Source organism: Bombus vancouverensis, chromosome 6 (genome assembly GCF_051014615.1).
Source record: "Bombus vancouverensis nearcticus chromosome 6, iyBomVanc1_principal, whole genome shotgun sequence".
Taxonomy (NCBI): Eukaryota; Metazoa; Arthropoda; class Insecta; order Hymenoptera; family Apidae; genus Bombus; species Bombus vancouverensis.
The window spans coordinates 7455521-7477654 of record NC_134916.1 but is presented as its reverse complement, the minus strand read 5'-3'; the positions used below and the strand labels follow the sequence as shown (position 1 = coordinate 7477654).

General features: G+C 37.8%; 1 protein-coding gene across 2 annotated transcripts in view; it reads right to left on the bottom strand.

Moving 5' to 3' along the window:
* The window catches only part of LOC117157940 (semaphorin-1A), a 382000-nt gene that overhangs the window by 214098 nt on the left and 145768 nt on the right, over nucleotides 1-22134 (bottom strand). For both annotated transcript variants that reach the window (XM_033336297.2, XM_033336296.2), the window contains exons 3-4: nucleotides 21248-21344; nucleotides 13550-13601 (exon numbers count right to left, since the gene is read on the bottom strand). In XM_033336297.2, coding sequence (XP_033192188.1) covers nucleotides 13550-13601; nucleotides 21248-21344 — 149 coding nt within the window. The remainder of the gene's footprint in view (nucleotides 1-13549; nucleotides 13602-21247; nucleotides 21345-22134) is intronic.

Sequence of the window (22134 nt, the reverse complement as noted above, 5' to 3'; positions counted from 1 at the left end):
ATCGATACATTTTATTGCATACTTTCGATTTGTTTTTGCGCGCAAATAACTGCATTCTTTGTTCTATCGATCGCTGTTTGATATCCTGTAGTATATAGCCATGAATTTGACAAACAAAAAACCAATTTTAACAATTGAAAAATAGGGAATGTTTGTCGAAAGAGAAGAAAATCGTCTAGCGAAATGTCGATAGCTATAGATTAAAAAATCAGAGAATCGAAAAAAGGTGAAATATCTTAACATGCGAGTGGATCAGAAAATCGAATCTCCAGCGTATTTACATATTAGCTCGATAATGGCTGGTCCTCCGTACTATGCTCCAGCAGGACAATCGTGTTATCGGATCATGCGGATAATACCATTACGTGTACCAGTCGCATAAATACAGATACGCGTAACTTCCAACCATACGGTGAAACTGCAAAAAATGTTACTCGTCTGATAAAATGAAAATGCCGACATTTCCGTTTAATGACCGTGAAGCGACGGAACATGCAATTTTTTACGGAAAATTCAAATTAGTAACTCAGCTTTTAATATCATACGTTAATTTTCAAGTGGCTCTAGATATAAAAGAAAGCTAACCGCTCATCTACTCGCAGATGAAATTGTTCAAAGAGAACAGGCGAAAACGTTTTAAAATCTGCAACATCTATAACGAATAACATATCGTGTACAATACAATAAATCTGTTCGTTAAAGTTTATCAAAGCCAGATACACACAGCATTCTAAATATTAATTTAACAAGGTTTCTCTGCCAGAAAAATTAGGTAGATACATGGTAGTTATTACAATTTTACTTTTGTGCCGTAAGGGAAAATAATTCTCGAGCAACCCTTTACACCGTGTCCGATGAATTCTACGACGTCTGTAAACGTTTGAAACGATTCATCGAACGAACACAGTTTAAGGGAACACCCATTACTCGGTCGCAATCTTTCACAAGACAATAGAATTTTGGCAAAACGATATCTACCACACAGACGTATAGTTGGAAAGATTTTCTACAAAGAACGATATATTCCATTTAACTTCGTAGCGAATATTTTTCCACTGGTTTAAAAACAATTTACAACTATGTAGCTTGGAATGAAAATAACGATATATTAGGTTGTCCGAAAAGTGTCTTTCTTTCGCGAACGTGTTTTTTTACAACAGTGCACCTTCGTACAAACGTGAAGCCAAGTGTGTGAAATGTCGCGGTGTTTATCTCAATAGGACAAAATGTATCGTACGTAATTCGACAAAATAATAGAAAACAAAAAAAAAAAAAAACGATGCGCGTTTATTATTTCCTCATAAAACGAAAAAAAACTTTTCAGACAACCTAATATGTACTGTGCACGAGAATCGATAAAAAAACATGACATGGTAATGAGAAGAGTAGGAAATATGCTGTCTACATCGCTACGTTTATTATATCAAGCGATTTAAAAGGACGAAGGAAACAAAAAAGACTGTGCAAAAGACTATAGAAAGATATCACACCGATAACGATTATTAACGAAGTTTCTATCGATCGATCGGAAATAAATAAGATTTATCACGACGCGACGAAAAATTTATCGTTTTACGTTTCAATGTTTACCTTTCCATCATTTTTCCTGCATCTTTAATCGCTCGGCTACTTTTAACTTTAGCAATCACGCAATGTCGTGTATTGTCCGTACTGTTCGATCGTGCGACTGACTGACTTTTCGTCGACTCTGACCAAGTCTGGACAAAAATGAAATTGTACGGTTGCAGTGCACTTGGCAAACTATTATATCTGCGCTTTCTTAGTTGGATTCTAGAATCCATTTGCGGTCCAGGGTTATGCGGATACCCGAAAATTTCGGGTCAGATAGCATCGAATATTTTGATTGGAATCTGGTCGGGATCTCAAAAGTATGGGACTGCATACGAATGCTCCGATACACGTAACTTCGGTTACCCAAGATTCGATTCTGGTGAATTGCGTTCGTAACTATTGGTTTTCCGACAGCCTGCAATATAAACTATTCCATTTTTTCTCTCTTTTCGCGAATATAGTCGTTTTATTAAAATTTCAATTACTTAAGTATACGCGCGCGATTTAACGCTTCAAAGCCTCTATCGCGTTTCGTCAATCTTTGCAGAACTGATTTTAGTTTCGTACGATCTTCAAATAAATATCGTTAGCATCAACAAGGACAATCTGTATATTTTATCGATATAATATCGAGGTTTGTGAATCTCAATAAAAGAAAATATTAGACGCAGAATTGTCTTATATTTTTCCAAATATTCGCATCTGTAATACCAACCTTACAATCAACTGTCATTGAAATTGCAAACTTCTGCCACGTTTTCGTACCTTGCTCGTTTCCACGAGAAAACAGCAAAGAAATAGATGTCGATAGATGGTCGAAGAAGCACAGTTTATAGGACAAAGTTTACAAAAAAGTTGAAAAATAGATCGAAAATAAGAAAACCAGTGACTCGTTCGATCCAACAATCTTGAAATCGCGTAACATGTGTATACGTTAGGAACGCAGTCCACAGGCTGTACGAAGTCGGTTTTACCCGAGAAATGGCAATATTTCTCCCTAGCAAAGTCCAGAGAAATAGTCAAATAGCCATATAATCCAAGGAAAATCGACATTGCTTACCACTGAATGGCAATGTGAATAATGATAGATAAATCTAAGTGGGCAGCTCTGCGCTGAGTTGTTCCTTTCGAAACGAAGTATCAAGAGTATTGCGTTACGTATGTGTGTTATATTAGGTTGTCCGAGAAGTTTCTTTCGTTTTATGAGAAAGTAATAGACGCACAACATTTTTTGTTTTACATTATTTTGCCGAATTACGTACAATCCATTTTGTTCTGTTGAGATGAACAACATGACATTTCACAGACTTGGTTTCAAGTTTGTACGAAGGTGCACTGCTGTAAAAAAACACATTTGCGAAAGAAAGATACTTTCCGGACGACGTAATGTAAAAATCCCGACAACATCGACGCGTCAATACTTATCTATAATAAGTATTAACTTATTATAAATAATCAGCCATGTCACTGCGCCACGCCAGAAAAATTACTGAAAATTCTCAACGCGAGAATTGATTGTAATTTTAACAAATAAATAAAAAAAAAAAGAAAAAGAAAACATCGACGCGTGATGAATCGTGGACGGAGCCACAACTACGTCCGAAAACTATTATCCGAGTATTTTATAAAATAAAATTCCCACTATTTAATAAGGTTACTTAGTACGAGTTTGAAAAAGCCTCCTTCGGCCGCAGATTTTTCTATGCTCAACCGAATACTTCGTCCGAAAAAGAGCGACACGACGAGCGAGACGAATAAAACAGCAACAACTTACAGCGCGGCTGTAAATCAAATCTGGTAATGTGCACAAAGAGATAATAATTGCCAACAATGGTCAGCCAATGGTGGGCAATGTCAATTTCGGTCACGTTATAGCGAGACATGTTCGCTATTCAACTGTTTCTTCGAACTTTCCCAGGCAGCGCTGCAACTGTATGTAACGCAAAGATTTTCCAGACAAAGCCTACTTTGTATCTCTGCAGACTGCGACAGTAACCTGTATAGAATATTAACACTAGAACTACCGATAGTTAGCACGAAGCTATTTCTACCAAAACCAGTGAAAATGAGTGGTCTTTAAAAAATACGTAATAATAGAATATTTTTATATTTATTGATTTATTACTTTCTTACGTTGTCCGAAAAGCTTCTCTCGTTTTATGAGAAAATAATAGACGCACAATGTTTATTGTTTTATATTAGTTTATTGAATTATGCACGAACGTAATAATAGAAATAGAACGAAATAAATCATACCTAATTCAATAGAATAATGTAAAAGAAATTGTTGTTCATCTATTATTACTAGAACTACCGATGGTTAACACGAAGTTATTTTTACCAAAAAAAAAACAGTCGAAATGGCTGGCCTTTAAAAAATACGTAATGATAGAATATTTGTATATTTATCGATTCATTACTTTCTTACAAAAGGAATTCCACGTTATGCAGTACATTTTTGGTATATTAATCCATCTGCGAGGGTTGACACATTTATAAAATTGTAAAACCAATCAATTTGACTGGTGTGGTATTTCTAGTGTTAGCATCTAGCGATCCAGCGATCGATCCGGAATTTTCCTGATATCTGATATCATCATATCGAATGATGCGCAGTAAAAATTTGGAAAACGCGTGGCAAGTTGTACAAAACGAGGAAAAATTGTTTAATTGGGTTCGATAAACAAATTGCAGGACTCTTTTACACTTTGACAAGTACCAACCATTTTGACTGGTGTTGATATAAGTTGCCTTGATACAAAATTATTTTGATTTTGAATACATAAAGAACAAGATAAAATTCATTATATTACTCTTTTAGTTATCGCTGCGAAAGTTATTACGTCATGGCGGAAAAAATATAACGCGAAGTAGGAATCTTGAAATAAAATTGTAAAACGGGTCAATTTGACTGGTGTGGTAGTTCTAATGTTAAGAAACCAGCACGATAACGGGCTATTTTTCCAGTATCTAATAAATATTCAAATCTATCTGAAAGTTAATCATTATTCAATATACCGATAAGTGTAATCTTCTTAACTGTCGATTCCTCGCAGAAGAATTCTTTTCTTGGAATAAAGTTCTGCTTGCAACGCTATCCATACCGAGGTATAATTTCCATGCAGAACAACATCTCCCTTATCTAAATAATAGAGCACCGTCTCCAGGAAATCTTAAAACGTCGCGAAATGCCTCTAAACCGAATCGAGTCGTCGCAACAGCCCGCAGCAGTAGCTGTTGCCAAAAGAAACAAGCTGAAGAGCCGCGTTGCAAAAAAGAGAAAGAGAATACTAAGAGCACGAAGAAGAGGAAAAAGGAGACAGCCACGGAGGACGAGCCGCGGTAAGATCCGATCCTTCTCTTATCTCGGCCTCATTGTCGTCAGAAATAACGATGCACCGTCGAGTTCGGAGGTAACACTCGAGTCACGAAACTTGCAGCTCCAGTCACAGATAGAGGAAAAAGATGAAGAGGAGAGGAGAGAAGGAAGCCGTGGCTAGGATGGGTGGAGGGATAGGAGTCGCTAGACTCAATTAGCCCCGCGGAAAACTTTCGTTGTGGGATTACGACGTCAACAACGTCGTTCCTGGCCAACCGACGTTCCGCGCCTACCAGCGAAATTGCGGTTCGTCGAAAAGGCGTCCTCTCTCGACTCTCGGCAGACAGCGCGAGACCATGTCGTTCGCTGATCTCGACGGCAAACCGGTGTTTCCAGCCAGCGTTTCCTTTCTCCGTGCCAGCTTCCGCCGCAGCGTCTCGTTTCTGACTTCGACTCGTCGGCATCTTTTTCACTTCGAGTAAGTTTCCGTGTTTGTCGTACCACCGTTTCCACGCCGACGACTCTTCTGGCATACTCGACCAATTTTCAAGCGAATTATCTTCGGCTGAAATACACTTGCCTATCTCAGGGTCCATCGGCGCTTCTTTTATCGACCGTTCACATCTATTCGAAATGTTCGGTGCATTTTTAAAGATCCATTTTCGTTCTATGAGAGTGAAACGATCCGATCGGTAGGAAAAATCTTTCAACGATATAAATAACGGTAGATTGCCTTCGATAACTATTGAGATATGTGTAGTTTTGTCTGCTGCACTAGATTAGCCGTGTAGTAGTGACACGCATATATGAGTATGAGTGTGTGAAGTATGCGCGTGCATAGCGTCTCGTAGGACAGAAAAATGCAACTGTTTCGTTGGTAATGTGGTAAAGAAGATGGTGAGACAAAGAGAGTGCTGAGACGCGTGCAAATATGTATCGACAAATATCTTGTAAATCACATATGAAATAAATCTGAAACTATTTTGATATCAATTCTAAATGTAATCTAAGTGTTCCTACACATATATTTCGGCGATTAAGATGCACAATTATCAACAATAAGAAAAGTAAGCTGAAATTTCAGGGAACTGAAAATACCTTAAAATCGGTCTGTCTTCCGTTTTAATCGCGTAAATTCGAGACAAACCCGTTTCTTCGGCGAACCGTTTATTAGATTCGATGATACTTTAATTCGTTTTCATGTAATGTAATGTAAAATCTTTATAGATTACTCGTTTCACGGATCTGCTCGAACTTCGAAATAGAGTGGCGTACACCGATACAAAGCGATCTTTCGCTGTAAAAGGCGTTCGATATTAACCTGATATTAAGACTTTCTCGTCCAATTAGCTCGATTAACAGCGCAACTTGCTTGGTTTAACTTTTTATTACTTGGTTTAATTTTTCATTATCGAATCTTTCGGCAACGTTCTTTCTTCTCGCCTTCTCTCCTTCTTTCTGTCTTCGATCTTCTGGCAGTTCTGTACCGCATCTGTTCGTTGGGCCTTCGATGCGGTGACTTCTCCCAAAGAAATTTCCCCCCACAGTGCAACGCGACATGGAACGCGGAAGATCGGTGGAATATCAGAGTCACGTAGCTAAGCTGAATCGAGAATTCTCGCGATTCTGTCACTTTGTTGGATCGGATCGTCTTTGCGAATGGCCTCGCGATCGCTCTCGTTATTTCCAATTTACAGTTTACACCGAACTCTGGCAGAGAAACTCCATACGAACGACAAGAATCGGTTACGGAAAAACACTGGCAAATGATTAACGTGCATTGAAGAAAGAAGAGGGTAAATATCTGTATATTTGTTATAGTTGTAGGAAAACGACAAAAATGCGATAGAAAAGTATATAAGAAACATAGAACAAACACAAGAACGTATTTTCGTGTTACCAGTTTCTATTATTGTTACTATTCCTTCTTTTTTTTTTTTTTTTTTTGCCAGTTACCATTTTTATGTTACCAGTGTCCAGATAATTTCCCAAATTTCCCAATCGTGTTTCTATCGATATTTAAAGAGAAGAAGGAAGATTATTTTATCACACAACTTGGAATACATAGATTCTTCTTTAATTAGTTTCCATTACGACGAAACACGACGTTACGACTGCACCTGTTATTTCAAGTTCTTGATATAAGATTTTTGAAAAGGACAGGAAACTTTGCGTGTGCCCATTCAAATGGAGAAAGAAATCGATTGTTTGTAAACGCAGACACGAGAAACCAGACAGATAATAGTGAACTCGCCTTGCTGCTCGCGAAACGTTGACTCCATTTCGGGTGGTTAACGGATGAACGTTAAATACCCAAAGGCGAGCTCCACTGTAGTAACTCGATTGACTTTTCCATCCCTTTGTACGAAAGATGGATACCAACGTCCTTAACCGTTTTAGTGCCACGCAGCGCGATGTGCTGTGGTGAACTGTGTCGTGATGCTCGGTTATGATCGTCAATTCGCAACGCGCTCGGTTCCGAATGTAGCTCGTCGCGAGTCATATTAAAGTTTCCTCTCGGAATTACTTTTTTCAAATAATCGTAAACAACCTGCATAAACGAAAAAAAGAACAGCGCGATCGCAGAGTGAATCGGCATTTCTCAGAAATGAATGAACGAAGCGCTATCGCGCTACATGCCACAATCCGACACGGATTCTTAACACTAGAACTATGGATAGTTATCACGAAGCTATTTCTACCAAAACTAGTGAAAATGACTGGCCTTTAAAAAATACGTAATGATGGAATATTTTTATATTTATTGATTTATTACTTTCTTACGTTGTCCGAAAAGCTTCTCTCGTTTTATGAGAAAATAATAGACGCACAATGTTTATTGTTTTATATTAGTTTATTGAATTATGCACTAACGTAATAATAGAAATAGAACGAAATAAATCATACCTAATTCAATAAAATAATATAAAAGAAATTGTTGTTCATTTATTATCACTAGAACTATCGATGGTTAACACGAAGTTATTTTTACCAAAAAAAAAAAAACAGTCGAAATGGCTGGCCTTTAAAAAATACGTAATGATAGAATATTTTTATATTTATTGATTTATTACTTTCTTACGTTGTCCGAAAAGCTTCTCTCGTTTTATGAGAAAATAATAGACGCACAATGTTTATTGTTTTATATTAGTTTATTGAATTATGCACGAACGTAATAATAGAAATAGAACGAAATAAATCATACCTAATTCAATAAAATAATATAAAAGAAATTGTTGTTCATTTATTATCACTAGAACTATCGATGGTTAACACGAAGTTATTTTTACCAAAAAAAAAAAAACAGTCGAAATGGCTGGCCTTTAAAAAATACGTAATGATAGAATATTTTTATATTTATTGATTTATTACTTTCTTACGTTGTCCGAAAAGCTTCTCTCGTTTTATGAGAAAATAATAGACGCACAATGTTTATTGTTTTATATTAGTTTATTGAATTATGCACGAACGTAATAATAGAAATAGAACGAAATAAATCATACCTAATTCAATAAAATAATATAAAAGAAATTGTTGTTCATTTATTATCACTAGAACTATCGATGGTTAACACGAAGTTATTTTTACCAAAAAAAAAAAAACAGTCGAAATGGCTGGCCTTTAAAAAATACGTAATGATAGAATATTTTTATATTTATTGATTTATTACTTTCTTACGTTGTCCGAAAAGCTTCTCTCGTTTTATGAGAAAATAATAGACGCACAATGTTTATTGTTTTATATTAGTTTATTGAATTATGTACGAACGTAATAATAGAAATAGAACGAAATAAATCATACCTAATTCAATAAAATAATATAAAAGAAATTGTTGTTCATCTATTATTACTAGAATTACCGATGGTTAACACGAAGTTATTTTTACCAAAAAAGAAAACAGTCAAAATGACTGGCCTTTAAAAAATACGTAATGATGGAATATTTGTATATTTATTGATTTATTACTTTCTTACAAAAGGAATTCCATGTTATGTAGTACATTTTTGGTGTTATTAATCCATCTGGGACCATGATCCCTAAACGAGGGTTGACACATTTATAAAATTGTAGAACTAGTGATTTTGACTGGTGTGGTATTTCTAGTGTTATCATGCGGAATTTTCCTGATAACTGATATCATCATATCGAATGATACGCAGTAAAAATTTGAAAAACGTGTGGGAAGTTGTACAAAACGAGGAAACTAGCTAATTGGGGTTCGATAAACAAATTGCAGGATCCCTTTACACTTTGACAAGTACCAGTCGTCTTGACTGGTGTTGGTATAAGTAGCCTTGATATAAAATTATTTTCAGTTTGAATACATAAAAAAGAAAATAAAATTCATTATATTATTCCTTTAGTTATCGTTGCGAAAGTTATTACGTCATGGCGGAAAAAATATATAACATGAAGTAGAAATTTTAAACCTGTTCGAACCTATGGGATCCAACTATGGGGAACAGCGAGTAATTCCAATATAGAAATTCTTCAACGATTCCAATCAAAAACTCTAAGATTCTTAATACGCACCTTGGTATGTTACCAACGAAACAATACATCGCGACCTTAAGATACCTACAGTTAAAGAAGAAATATCCAAATTCAGTAATAGATATAACATAAGAGTTAATAACCGCTAAAACCCATTAGTTACATAATTACTTGACTAGATGTATCAAATCCGTAGGCTAAAAAGAAATTATCCTCTAGATTTAAACATTAGATTCAGCAAGAATCAAACATAGCATAATTACTTATTATTCACGTTATAGTACCACGCCAGAATAATTTATTTATAATTCTCAATGAGAATTGATTGTGAAATTCTCCCAAATAAAAAAATAAAAAAAAAGAAATAGTAGGAATTTTAAAATAAAATTGTAAAACCAGCCAATTTGACTGGTGTAGTGGTTCTAGTGTTTTAAAAAACTCTGGCACTAAAACGGTTAATTTGAAAGCGAAGAACCAATATAGAATATAGGCGTATGGGTAGATATTATACAGCGTTTCATAGAACAATGTCGACATCGTCGGTGTCGTTCCATGAAATATTACATCGGTACGAACAAATTGAACGAACGAACCGTTGTCCGTTTTTCCTACAACGGCCGGCTCGCTTCATCTAGCGGCGGATTTTTTATCGAAGTTAGGGTACGTTTACGTTGGAGCTGCGATGAACGATAAGAGCGGCGATGAGAGCGAACCATAGAAACACATGCAATTCCGTTATATACTTCTATTATAAAACAATTCCATGTATTTCTACGGTTCGTCTACGGTCATCGGCGATCTTGTCGTTCAGCGCAGCTGCAACGTAAACGTAGAAGAACTTCAAGAAAAAGGCTACAAATCGTAACGTTTTGTATTTCTATCGTATTCGAGTCACCGATTCAATGTGCTGATTGTCGATGCTTCGCATTCAACTTAACACTAGAACTACCGACAGTTAAGACGAAGCTGTTTCTACCAAAAATTAGAATTGTATAATTGCTTTGGTTACCGCTGCAAAAGTAACTACATCGTTGCGGAAAAGGAAATGTAACGCGAAGTAGGAATCTTAAAATAAAATTGTAAAAACAGTGGTTTTGAGTGTCGTGGTAGTTGTAGCGTTAAAGATGATCGGCTCTCAGAAAGATCAAACCCTAGTGTCGCATCGAATTAAATTTGAAGAGCCACGCTCGGCTTTAACCTGTCTACTCAAAATAATTGTACTCGAAATACTCGTACTCGTTTTATCGCGGCGCATAAAAGCGGGACAATCATAGACTTGACACAGCAGCTCGAACGAAACGTAAATGATTCGATCGATCGGTTAGTTGATCCGACGATAGGGATAATTGTAATTGAAACTCGTAGACGGAAGTGTCAATTACCGTTCGTCGTCGTCAAACAACCGAGGTAGGTATCAATAACAACGTCGATCAATGCTTTTTTTAACACTTGCACGCTAATGGATGATACGTTTGCACGACAGGAACTAATAAAAAGTGTTAAATAAATAGCATCGACATCTCGAAGATCGCATGCTGAATTAAAAAGTCGATTAAAAGTCGAACGAAGATATTCGCTGTCTTTGCCCTTTTGAACTGATAATTCTCGAAATATAGGTCGAACGTAGCAAGTAAGTATCGAAATAAATTTAGCATTGCGCAAATAGAAGATCAGATTGAAAGGTGCGTCGATATTTCGAACGGTGTGAATTTATCTGGAAATCCATTTTTGCAAGACGAAGTTGTTTCTGTAAATACCGCAACCGCGAAATCTAAAGCGTACCACGAAAATGTCGACCTATAGGAACTATAGGAGAATATGATATAATCGACGTACAATTCCCAAACGTATCGGAAACGAAGCAGTTCATAGTTGGCGCTATGCTTTCAGATATTAATTAGCACTTCTTGGTAATTCGATATCGTAATTTTCACTCACGCAAGATGGTTTTCGAGCATCGAGATCGTCAATTTTATGCAGATTCCATTATTAGATATCCCGTTTCATCTCATTTCTTTCCTTGCTTTATCTATTCATCGATTATGAATAAAAAATGGTAAATCCTTGGATCGAGCGACTAACTTGACGTTCTTTCCGAGAAGATTCGGAATATGATTCACGTAAAATTTACTAAATTGCAGAAAGTAATATTAGAAATATAAAAGGCGAAAATGCAAAAAATACGGTTGAATGTTTGCGAAATTGCGGATCGTTCGTGTCTACGTTGGAAGAGGAAGCGAAACGTTTCCATCAATCTTCTGACAAAATTATAAATTAATTGCTGAGCAATTTCAGAAAGGGAACCTTTTTACTTTCTATCACGCCGATTTCCGTCGTCCATATCAATGAAAGTAAATTCGATTGCGTGGATAGTGAAACGCTTACGCGCGCATCTCGCGGCTCCGGTATCAGCGCGGCGTAAGAATACTCGCTTGCAATCTGTTACAGCGTGCACGAGGCCTACGGTCCACGGATAGAAACGTCGATTAATACGTGTCACCGTTCTATCAAGCGAGCTGCACGATGACGCGTAAGCTCGTGGTCGTAAGCTAAGTGTATCGAATCGATCATTATAGAAAGACGGATAGAGTGGATCAATTTACATTTCGTTTATTGATAAAACCGAGTACGTGTTTGCTGGATTTCAGAATTCACATACGAGATCCGTTATGAGCAAATAGCCACGTCGTCGACTGTGTTATTTTCGTAACGTTTAAATTTAGCGGATCGAAGGAACTATCGAGCGTGCCACTGTTTCGAGATCACGATATACCGAATGAGCTATAAAGGCAAACGAATCGTGGCTCAAGAACTCGCTGACTTTTACCATTCTCTCCCAAACGACCGAATCTTACGGCCAACGAACATGTCGCATCGATTTCTTTCCATCCTTCCCTTTTTTTTTTCTATGTATCTCTCTATCTCTCAAGCTACTTCTTCGATTCCCTTAGCAGTTTCGCAACTCACGTGCCTCTCGCTGCGGAACCGATATCCAGTTTGCGATTGCAGCTTCCATTTCACCTCCCGTGCGGGTGTTACATCGATTTCAGGCGGCCACAGGAGACATTACGACGATCCACTTGTTCTCCACCATGGCAAGACTCGGTTTGATCGATAGGACGCGCGAAATCGGTGAAATAAGCCGATAGAAAGACGATAGAAAGTCTAGTCGTGGCGGAAGTCGATCAACGGTTCTTTGCTCTTTGCAAAGGAATTCCAGTTGCTCGGATTACACGCGCAATTTGAAAAACACCTATTATCATGCAAATTTTATTCGCGCTCTTGCTCGGCTAATTTTACATTTTTTAGCGGAAGGAGGAAACTCCCTCTTTTCCCAAGTATCTTTATCTTCTTCTCTCTTTTCTTCCCTATTTTCAACCACCAGTAGAAACGCGCAATGTTCACGAGCGAAATTTTTTGGCCCTGGGCAGTGGACGTACAGACAGCGGCAAGTAATAGCAAAATTCGCATTGGCTGTGCCATCGCTTGCTTCGCGGCTTACCGTTTGCCGCTCTCTATGTCCAGGATCTTCTACGAAGATACGCGATAACTCGCACGATCGTTGGAACGTTTTCTTTTTTATAGAAAGAAATTTTTTTTATTTGAAAGCAGTTTACAATCAATTCTCATTGAGAATTATAAGTAAATTATTCTGGCGTGGTACTACAACGTGAATAATTAATGATCATCGTATGTTTGACTCTAGCTGAATCTAATGGCTATAGAAAAATTGCAAACAGAAGGATTGAAGAAAACGTTCGATGAATCGTGCGACTCACGAAAAAATCTCGAACTTTGTCCATTTTCAATGAGGAAAATCAGCGAGTGTTCGTTGGAACGAATTTTCCCAAGCTCCGATTGTTGATAGTACGCGAGTAGATGGACGTTATTCCACGCGAATAACGTTCTATCGATCGCGTTTGTCGCGCAGGAATAGCGATGATCGTATTTATTCCGCGGTACTAAAAACACTCGCTACATATAAATCGGATAAAACTGTAATTTGGAATCTGGCAATAGGAATCTGTTCCAGTTTCTGACAAACCGCTCTACGATGCCTTTGCGACGATCATCCGCCCTCCACGAATTTCAAGAAGAACAACGTAATCCAAATTCATTGGATCGTTCTTCATCGAGTTTCGAGTTTTTAAACATTTCACTCACCTGATCGACGATCTCCGTTAGGTCGTGCAGGCTTATGTTGTAAATGGCGTTCCTGAAACAGAGAAAAAACACGATACGTAACGTTAAGTGTTTGCCTCGTAAATCTTTCGCCTAATCTCTTCGTATCTCGCATTCTTTCGCCCTCGAACGATCTCGAGTTGGACGCGGGATAAACATTAGTAATTACAATCAGCCTGATGGAACAACGACGGTTGAAAATCGAGTAAAAGCGCTCGGATGCTTCTCATGAAACAGGAATAAACTTTTGACCTCGGCGTGATCCCTCGATTTGTCCTTTCCTTTCCGCATTTGTCCGAGATCTTGGATCGAGAGTGTTTCGAGTATAGAGTGAAGTATAGATTTTTGCCTTAGGAAAAAAAGAGTCTTTACTTTCGAAAAAATTGCTCCGGTTAAGTATTCGAATTACGAATCGTTGAAATATAATATTAAACACCGAGAGAGAGAGAAGAAGCGAAGCTCTTATTTCTAAGAACATTTGCACAGCAGGAATGTTGATGAATAATAAAAGAATCGCGTCATGTCGCGTCGTTTACGATACTAGAAATATGAATCACCTTTGATTCGATCGTGTCCTACATCTTTTTTTACCCGAAGCGCAAATACTTAGTCAGTCTGCTGTTGTATGACTGACTGCTGCTGATATACAGAGAGGCAGAACGTTTGCACGTGTCTGTATAGTCATAAAACGCCATAGGCCATAAATTTACAAAATATTAATCCCTTCCTCGTCCCAATCTTGCTTAAGATTGCTATTTGAACATCTACCTAAAGTGCAATCCAGGTAAGTTCTTTGAAGAGGATATTATCTTGAAATATGAATGTCCTATCAAGTTGTAGACCATTTTGGAACAGCATTGAACAGCGCGAGCAAGATAAATTGACTTTTCAATCGAATTAAAAATGTAAGTGCTTTATCTTTGACGTTTTGATTTTCAATCAAACGTGTTTGTACTAGACGCGAGGCGATAAGTTTCAAGCTAAATTAATTAAGTTCGATATTAAGTTAGAACAGGTATTAAGCCAGCCCTAATGCATCGCCTTTAATATGTCACACGTAACGCAACTTGGAAACTTCGTTTAGCCGCGTTTCACTGCAATTAGTTTATTTAATCGCAACGACGAAGTTGCTTGCCACTTTTCCTTAATGGTCTAATCGCTCGGCCAATCTCCAGATTTTTGCAACTCACTTGTTTTTATTACTTTAAAGAGAGTAGTACGAAGTATGTAACGAAAGAATGGACGATATTTTTCGGCAAATAAGATTAGTTCAAAAATTGAATGTGTAATAAGATAATGCTAATTAATTCGGTAGCCTTAGTTCCATCGAAAAAATGATTTAGAAATTATGTACCGATAAATTGAAAATGGATGACAGGTAATAACGTTCGATGATCACCACATTTACCTTTTAACACTTTGACTGCCACGTCGAAATCACACGTTTCGCTCAGGACGCCACGAGTATCTTTATCAGGACGTCAGGAGTATTTTTATTATTCAAAGCATATAATGGCAAAATAATAATAAATTGATGATGCAAGACAACATTCTTCCCCAATGGACCGTTTATCTGATTGGTGGTCACGACTGACCACCGTGGCGCCTACACACACGTTGTGAGAAAAATATAATAGCGTGCCTAGATACAATTTACACGCTTCTATTTATGTTCTTTTCTTATTGTATATACATGTAATAGAGTTCATTTGTTACAAAAATATTAGGTACGTTGCAAATTACATCTCACTTTAATATACGTAATTTCCTTAACACTTTGACTGCCACGACGAAATTACATTTTATTATTCAAAGCATATAATGGCAAAGTAATAATAAATTGATGATGCAAGACAACATTCTTCCCCAATGGACCGTTTATCTGATTGGTGGTCACGGGTGACACCCGTGTCGCCTTGGTAACAGTTGATAGCGACATATTATAACGAGGTTTCGTTTATTTCAACAAAACATTCGCATTCGTTATTTCGTCGTAAGCAAAACGTGCAGAATATATTGTTGAAACGTGTAGAAGATATTAGGCTGAAATGGTAGAGGTCCGCGAAGAAAATTATGTTTGTGATAAACCAATGGTAGCGGTAGATTACAACGGAGGAAAATGTGCTGTAGATTTATCAGATCAAATGGTAGCATATTCTACACCACGTAGAAAAACCCTCAAGTGGTATATAAAATTAGCTTTACAGTTATTGTTAAATACATCAATTTCAAACGCCATGATACTCTATAAACAAGCAACAAAAACAAAGATCAAGGTATCTGATTTTAGAATGGCACTCGTAATGCACCTTACACAGTGTCATTCATCAGAGTCGTCAAATATACTTATTCGACAAAAATCGCGACACGAAATGCAGAAGAAAGAAGGGCAAGCGTACCTGGCAGGAAAATTTTGCACAGTGTCATAAAAAATGTTAAGCAGTTAGGATCAAAAATTGCTAAGAATCGGACGAGAAAGGTGACCACCTGTTGTCAAGATTGTACTGATATGCCACATTTATGTTTAAATTGTTTTAACACAGTGCACCGTTAGGTGCAAGATTTGTTCCCATTTTTTTCTTATTAATGTTCTAATAAAAATGTTTAATTGTTCAATGGGACACTTTTTATTTCAAAGTATCTTCTATTTATCGATTATATTCAAAATACTCTAACTGTCAATTTTCATTCAATTTTTACAATTGTTAAAAGTTCAAGCGCTCCGGTCACTAATGACCACCTTGGCGTCACAGGAGAAAACGTGGCAGTCAAAGTGTTAAAAAAGTATTATTACGTTTATAATCTCGTGGTAAACGCGATGTAGATGTTCCCGTTGTTAATTGCGATCGCAGTACTGAAAGATGGTCGCACGGAAACTGGAGAAAAAATACACGTTGGGTGGAAAAATAAAAGTTATTTTGAAGTTAACACCGGTGCAATTTCAAACTATATATCAGCGAGACAAAAGCATCGCTTTATCTGAAAACGCCACACGATACTCGAACTACAGCGGAAAAATAAAGTCATTCAATCCGAATGAAAATAACAGCGACACAAAAATTTATGTTACTTGGACAATACGCGTGCTTATGCACACCGTGGTTATTGTTGCACGATATCGACACGATTAGCCGAATAATTAACACATAATTGAATGCATTCGTTTCAAGCAATCACGTGTTTAACATCAAATATCATTTACTAAATTGTCTTCTCTTATCTCTATCCCTTATTATTTTTTGAATTATGGACGATAAAGATCGCGTCTTCAAATAGTCCTCAGTTATCTTGATTTCCTGTTATTGTAACTTTTTCATTTGCTAACGTAATCACACGTAATCAAATTTATTTGGTAAATTTAACGAACCGTTTTCCCCACACTATTCTATTTGCGTTAAATATTTAATAATAATACTAATATAATACGATACTAAAACAGCAGCACCGACTGATATTGTATGACTGTGTTGTGGTCGCAAATTTGTTCGCTTCGAATAATTTTCTACTAACCGACAGTTACGTCCGACAGCTTAGAACGAGTTTAAATCTTCGTAAGAACATGTATGCAAGTTTGCGACGTGATCAAAGAGAATCGATTTACGGGTATAACATCGCTACTTCGTATCTTTCCTTTCTCTTTCTGCAATCCAATTCCGTAGTCGTTGGAGATAAAACGCAACGCCGAATGCACACGTAGCGACTCTATAACGAAAGCACAAAAAGAAAAAGCACGTTACCGCGTCGATTAACAACTTCTTCCAAGCAAACGTTGCGTTTCTGAAAACGCCTCCTTGGCGCGCTCACAGTTTCGCTTCCCAACGTTTGAAAAGACACGAAGTTAATAGAAATTTCCACGAAAGAAGAAATCCTTTGAATATGATTCCCAAACGATCAGATACGAACGCCAGCAGACACCGTCATCTCGTTTCTCATGAAACAACGATACATTAAAATATAATGAGCATTATCATATCTGTGCCCCATTCACAAGCTCCAACTTTCTACCATTGAAATCACCGAGACACGCGGTAAGGAAAAGTTCAAACGAAGCTTGCACCGGAAAATTTCGAGCTAATCTAGATCAGGTACCCCGCTGGGGGTAGCCACCCACATGATAATCAAACGGCCAAAAAATTCTACCAAATGTTCAAATCGGACAAATTGCGAATGTAAACAACTAAATAAACAAAAAAAATCTAGATCGATGTGGGATTGTTTGGAAAAACAGAGACTTACGATCCAAGTTTCTGTACCGCCTCCTCATAATGGCCTCTACGATAGTTAACAAGGCAAAGCGTCGGGCTTGTTATTATTGTTACATCGGTTAGCCGAGCAAATTATCCAACGTACACCGTAGTAATAACTGTTACATTAAAACAGCGAGTAACTACCGAGCGTGATTTATTCGCTCAACTGCCATACCAATCGTCCGCGGCTCTAAATTGCAAACCTTGAATCGTACACTACGCAAGCTGATATCGACTCGTTATTGCATCTGTAGCGTTCGATACTGCCACACATCGAAATCACGCGTTACGTTCCATTAGAAACGTATTGTTGCATCGTCGTTGTTGTCACGTAGGAGACACAAGAAATCACGAAATTGATTTATTGGGCTTAAATATGCCATCGGCTAAAAATTTGCGTAATGTTTGGAATCATACTATTCTAGCCGACTTTACTTTATATATTTATTATTATTACTTTATATATTTATATTATTATTACTATTATTAATTTACTGTTATTAATTTAATTATTATTATCTATTACTATAATTATTATTATTATTTATTTTATTATTACTATATATATTTATTATATTACTTTATATATTTATTATTATATTTTATACCTTTGCGTGTAACCATCGCTCGGTTTCAGATTCCGAGATATTCGCAAGAAACTGTCAATGCCACTACAGTGAATTTTGCCTATAGTTGTGCATCTGTGGCAGTGTCGCGTAAGAGACACAAGAAATCACGAAATTGACAGATCACCGGTGATCTCCTATTTCACAAATAAGGTAAAGAATTGAACTTTAGATATAGTAGGAAAATTTATCGTATGAATCCAACAGAGAGAATGTCAAGAGCTGATGTATATACCGGTGATGTATTTTGTCTATAATTGATTTAGTACGTTGCTTCCATGTAAGTTGTGTGCCTAAGTGGAGTCCTAGGTACTTAACTTGCCTTCTTTGTGTTATGTGCGTGCCGTTCAATTGGATATTTGGTGGTTTCCATTTTCTTAGTATAAATGTAATATGCTTGCATTTACTGCGCTTTGCTTTTATTTGTTTATCTCGTAGCCATTTTTCTATTTCTGTGATGTGCTCTTGTAGTAATGTGGCTGCTATTTCTGGATCAGTGTGCCCGACTGTTTAAAAATGTGCGGGCCCTGGGAGCGCCGCACGCAATGTGTCAAGAATGTTAGAACAGAGTGTCTGGAGAGCTGATTTTGGGAAGGTTTATATACCATGGGTTTGGCTCTTATGAAGAGGATGTCGCCGAAGGTGTCGCAGGGCCCAGGTCAGAGGTGGCCATGCTGTTACTGTTTTCTGACACTGCACACTCTCTACGTTGTTGTTTCGATGGCCTGTGGGATGTTCGTTAGACTCAGTTGGTTTTTCTATCACTAATTTATGACTCTGTGACATCGTCGTCGCGTCGTTTGGGAAAATCCACGATTACGCGATGCAACAACTATCGCGGATAATACAACGTCTATTTTAAAGACAATTGGCCAGCATTGCGTTGATAAAACTCGAGGTCGCTGGGATAATTGCCTCTCGCATTTTCTTTTGTTTCCACTTTCATCATTGAAGTTATTAGAGAGGCGATCTTAACGGAGACTTGCCACTATTGAGTTTCTATCTCTTCACAAACACATCTTTCGTCTGTTTAAAAAAAGAATTTTATTTTACCTCTCGCACGGAACAACGTGTTAATTTCGTCTGTTATTCTCGAGGTTATACGAAGGTTAATATCTTTAATGAGTTACGTCCTTGAAAAACAGTTTTCCTTCATACTTTTCCACGAATCAAAACTGAAAATGAGCTGAAGTTTTTAACCGGACGATAGAGGTAAGAAAGATGTAAAAACTGGAAAGAGATTAATGGAATCAGGAGAAGGGTCGTATTCAAGAGAGTAAAAGCATGCAATTCGAAACGTAAAAATTTAGTCTTGGAAAATTCGATCTTCCTTTTATTTCGTGCTTTTCGCCATTTGTTCGACAGACTTTAATCTTTAAAGTGAAAAATATTCACGCTAGAAAAGCGTTAAGAACGCGTTAAAAGCAGCGAAATACGGCGGTCCATAGCGAGGAAATACATCACCGGTGAAACTCGAAAACGTAAAATATAGTCTGCCGAAATTCAGTGGTCTTCGGTGCGGCCATTACGATTTACGATTTTCTTCCTCGCTTTTTCTTTCTCTTCTCTTTCATAGGTACTTTCGCGCTTCTCATCTTGCCAGTTATTGGTCGTACTAAAGGTTCGATATAATCGATATATCGATTATATCGCCTTTATTCCGCGTATGTACGTATGCATATCCTTTTCATATTCACCGATTACACACCTTTCCTTTACCGCGAACATTTATCGCAAAACATCCTGAGCTTTTGTGATTGTAAAAAAATTCGATATTTAAAGTGCTGCGAAATTTCTGATACAGTTACCGGTATCTTTTGAAATTCACGGAAAAATGAAAAATAAGAATCAAAGGAAATTAATTGGCATTACTGAATTTATTATTATATTAATATTTATTTAAAATTCCACGCGAATCTTATTACAATATATAATGCATGATAAATTAACTCGATTAATTTTAATTCGATTTAATTCAATTTCAATCGATTTACATATTAATTTAAGAAACGCTTTAAAATTTACGCTCCGAAATATCGTCCACGTTATTGCATTTTATTAACATGACGCAATTATATTCTGATAAACGTTAATAAGCTCGAGATCTAATTGAGTCAAGCTACCTCGCAGCACAACAACAGTACCCACAACGACGTGATAATTATTAAAATATATAATCCAGTGCTGTTTTATCTTCTCCTAAATATCTTCACTGCGACAATTTTAAAATTACGCATTTCCTAACTCGATTACTTATAATTACTTTCTCGAGTCAGCCCACGCGACGACAATTGATTTCGCTTTTAACCGTTAACGTTTATTCGTCGGAAACGAAGCGCTTCGCCACACTGTTTCGCGAAAACGATCTCGTTCACAGATGCGAAAGGGTTAAAGACTCGACGAACGACGAAGAATGCAAGACAGAACAGGTGGTAAGTAGGAAGAAAGAAAGGTAGAAAGGAGACGATCACGGTACACCTCGACAATTGCCTCGCGTTTTTTCCGTTCTATTCGCTCGTGTCGGTAATTGAAAGCAATTTATTTCATATGAAAAAGACCGGTGGTGGTCGGGCCGGATCGATCCAAGGGAATACGACTCATGTAAAATGAAAGAGGACACGTCACAAGGGGTTGTGCGAGGGTGGAACCGCGTCATCGGGCTTGGTGCCGCGTAATCGAGGGAGTGACTCGACGGGAACCCGGATCGAACGACGGGAATATAGCCGATGACCATCTGCTGACCCTTGGCGGCGCGGCGCGCCAACAGCAGCAACGATCGGTAAAGAATCGAATCACGTAACAATTACCTGGCGCCAATCAGGATAGAAGTGGTCGCGCGCTCTAGGAGCTTGAAGTGCTCCACGTGGCTCTCGTTTCCCAGGAACCGCTGGCCAATCACCTCGCCTGAAACAGATCAAACGGATTTCTTGAGAAAGTAGCTCCACCACAAATCTGCCGCCTCTTGTCCATTATAGCTGTATCGCTGTTCTCGTCACACGACATATGTATCCTGTCGTGCTAAGAAGTGTAATTCATCGATAAAATAAAAATTGTAGAAAGTACACGAGGAAACTGTAAAACGTTTGAAACGTTGTATCGTCGGAAGACAAAGTGAAACGCAAGCGGAACGGTCGCAAGGAAAAAACGAAGAAACGATGATTAGCGCGAAGCTAAACGGAACGTGGAGTTAGTTACGCGTCATCGAGTCTAGTTTGACGACTGTTATAACGCGTACAGTGCACGCAAGGTTACACGCGGTCTATTTCGCCAATTTCGCGCATAATTTACTCAAAATCTAAATCCGACTTCTCGTCAAACGCACCTCCATTTACCCACGATAATAGCCAACGATAAATCATCCCCTGGCCGATTACGTTTGGAGAACGGCGATTCCGTGGAACGATAACGATCGGAAGCGATGACTAACACCGTGACGAACGAAAGGCGAGCCCCGTTGCCTCGATTCGTTTCTTCGCCATCCCCAAAGAATCGCTGTTTCTCCCTTCGTGCTCGAGTCATCGAAGCCCTATATGCCCGCGTTAAAAATTACACACAAGCGGGAGATTTGCAGCAGAATGTTGATTGGTCGCGCCGCCCATTATATATCGGGCCCGGCGTGCTTCTTTCTCAAGGTTCCTGCTGATTACGGCGCGTTTTACCGCCTTATAAAACGCCACGTCATACTCGCGTATAC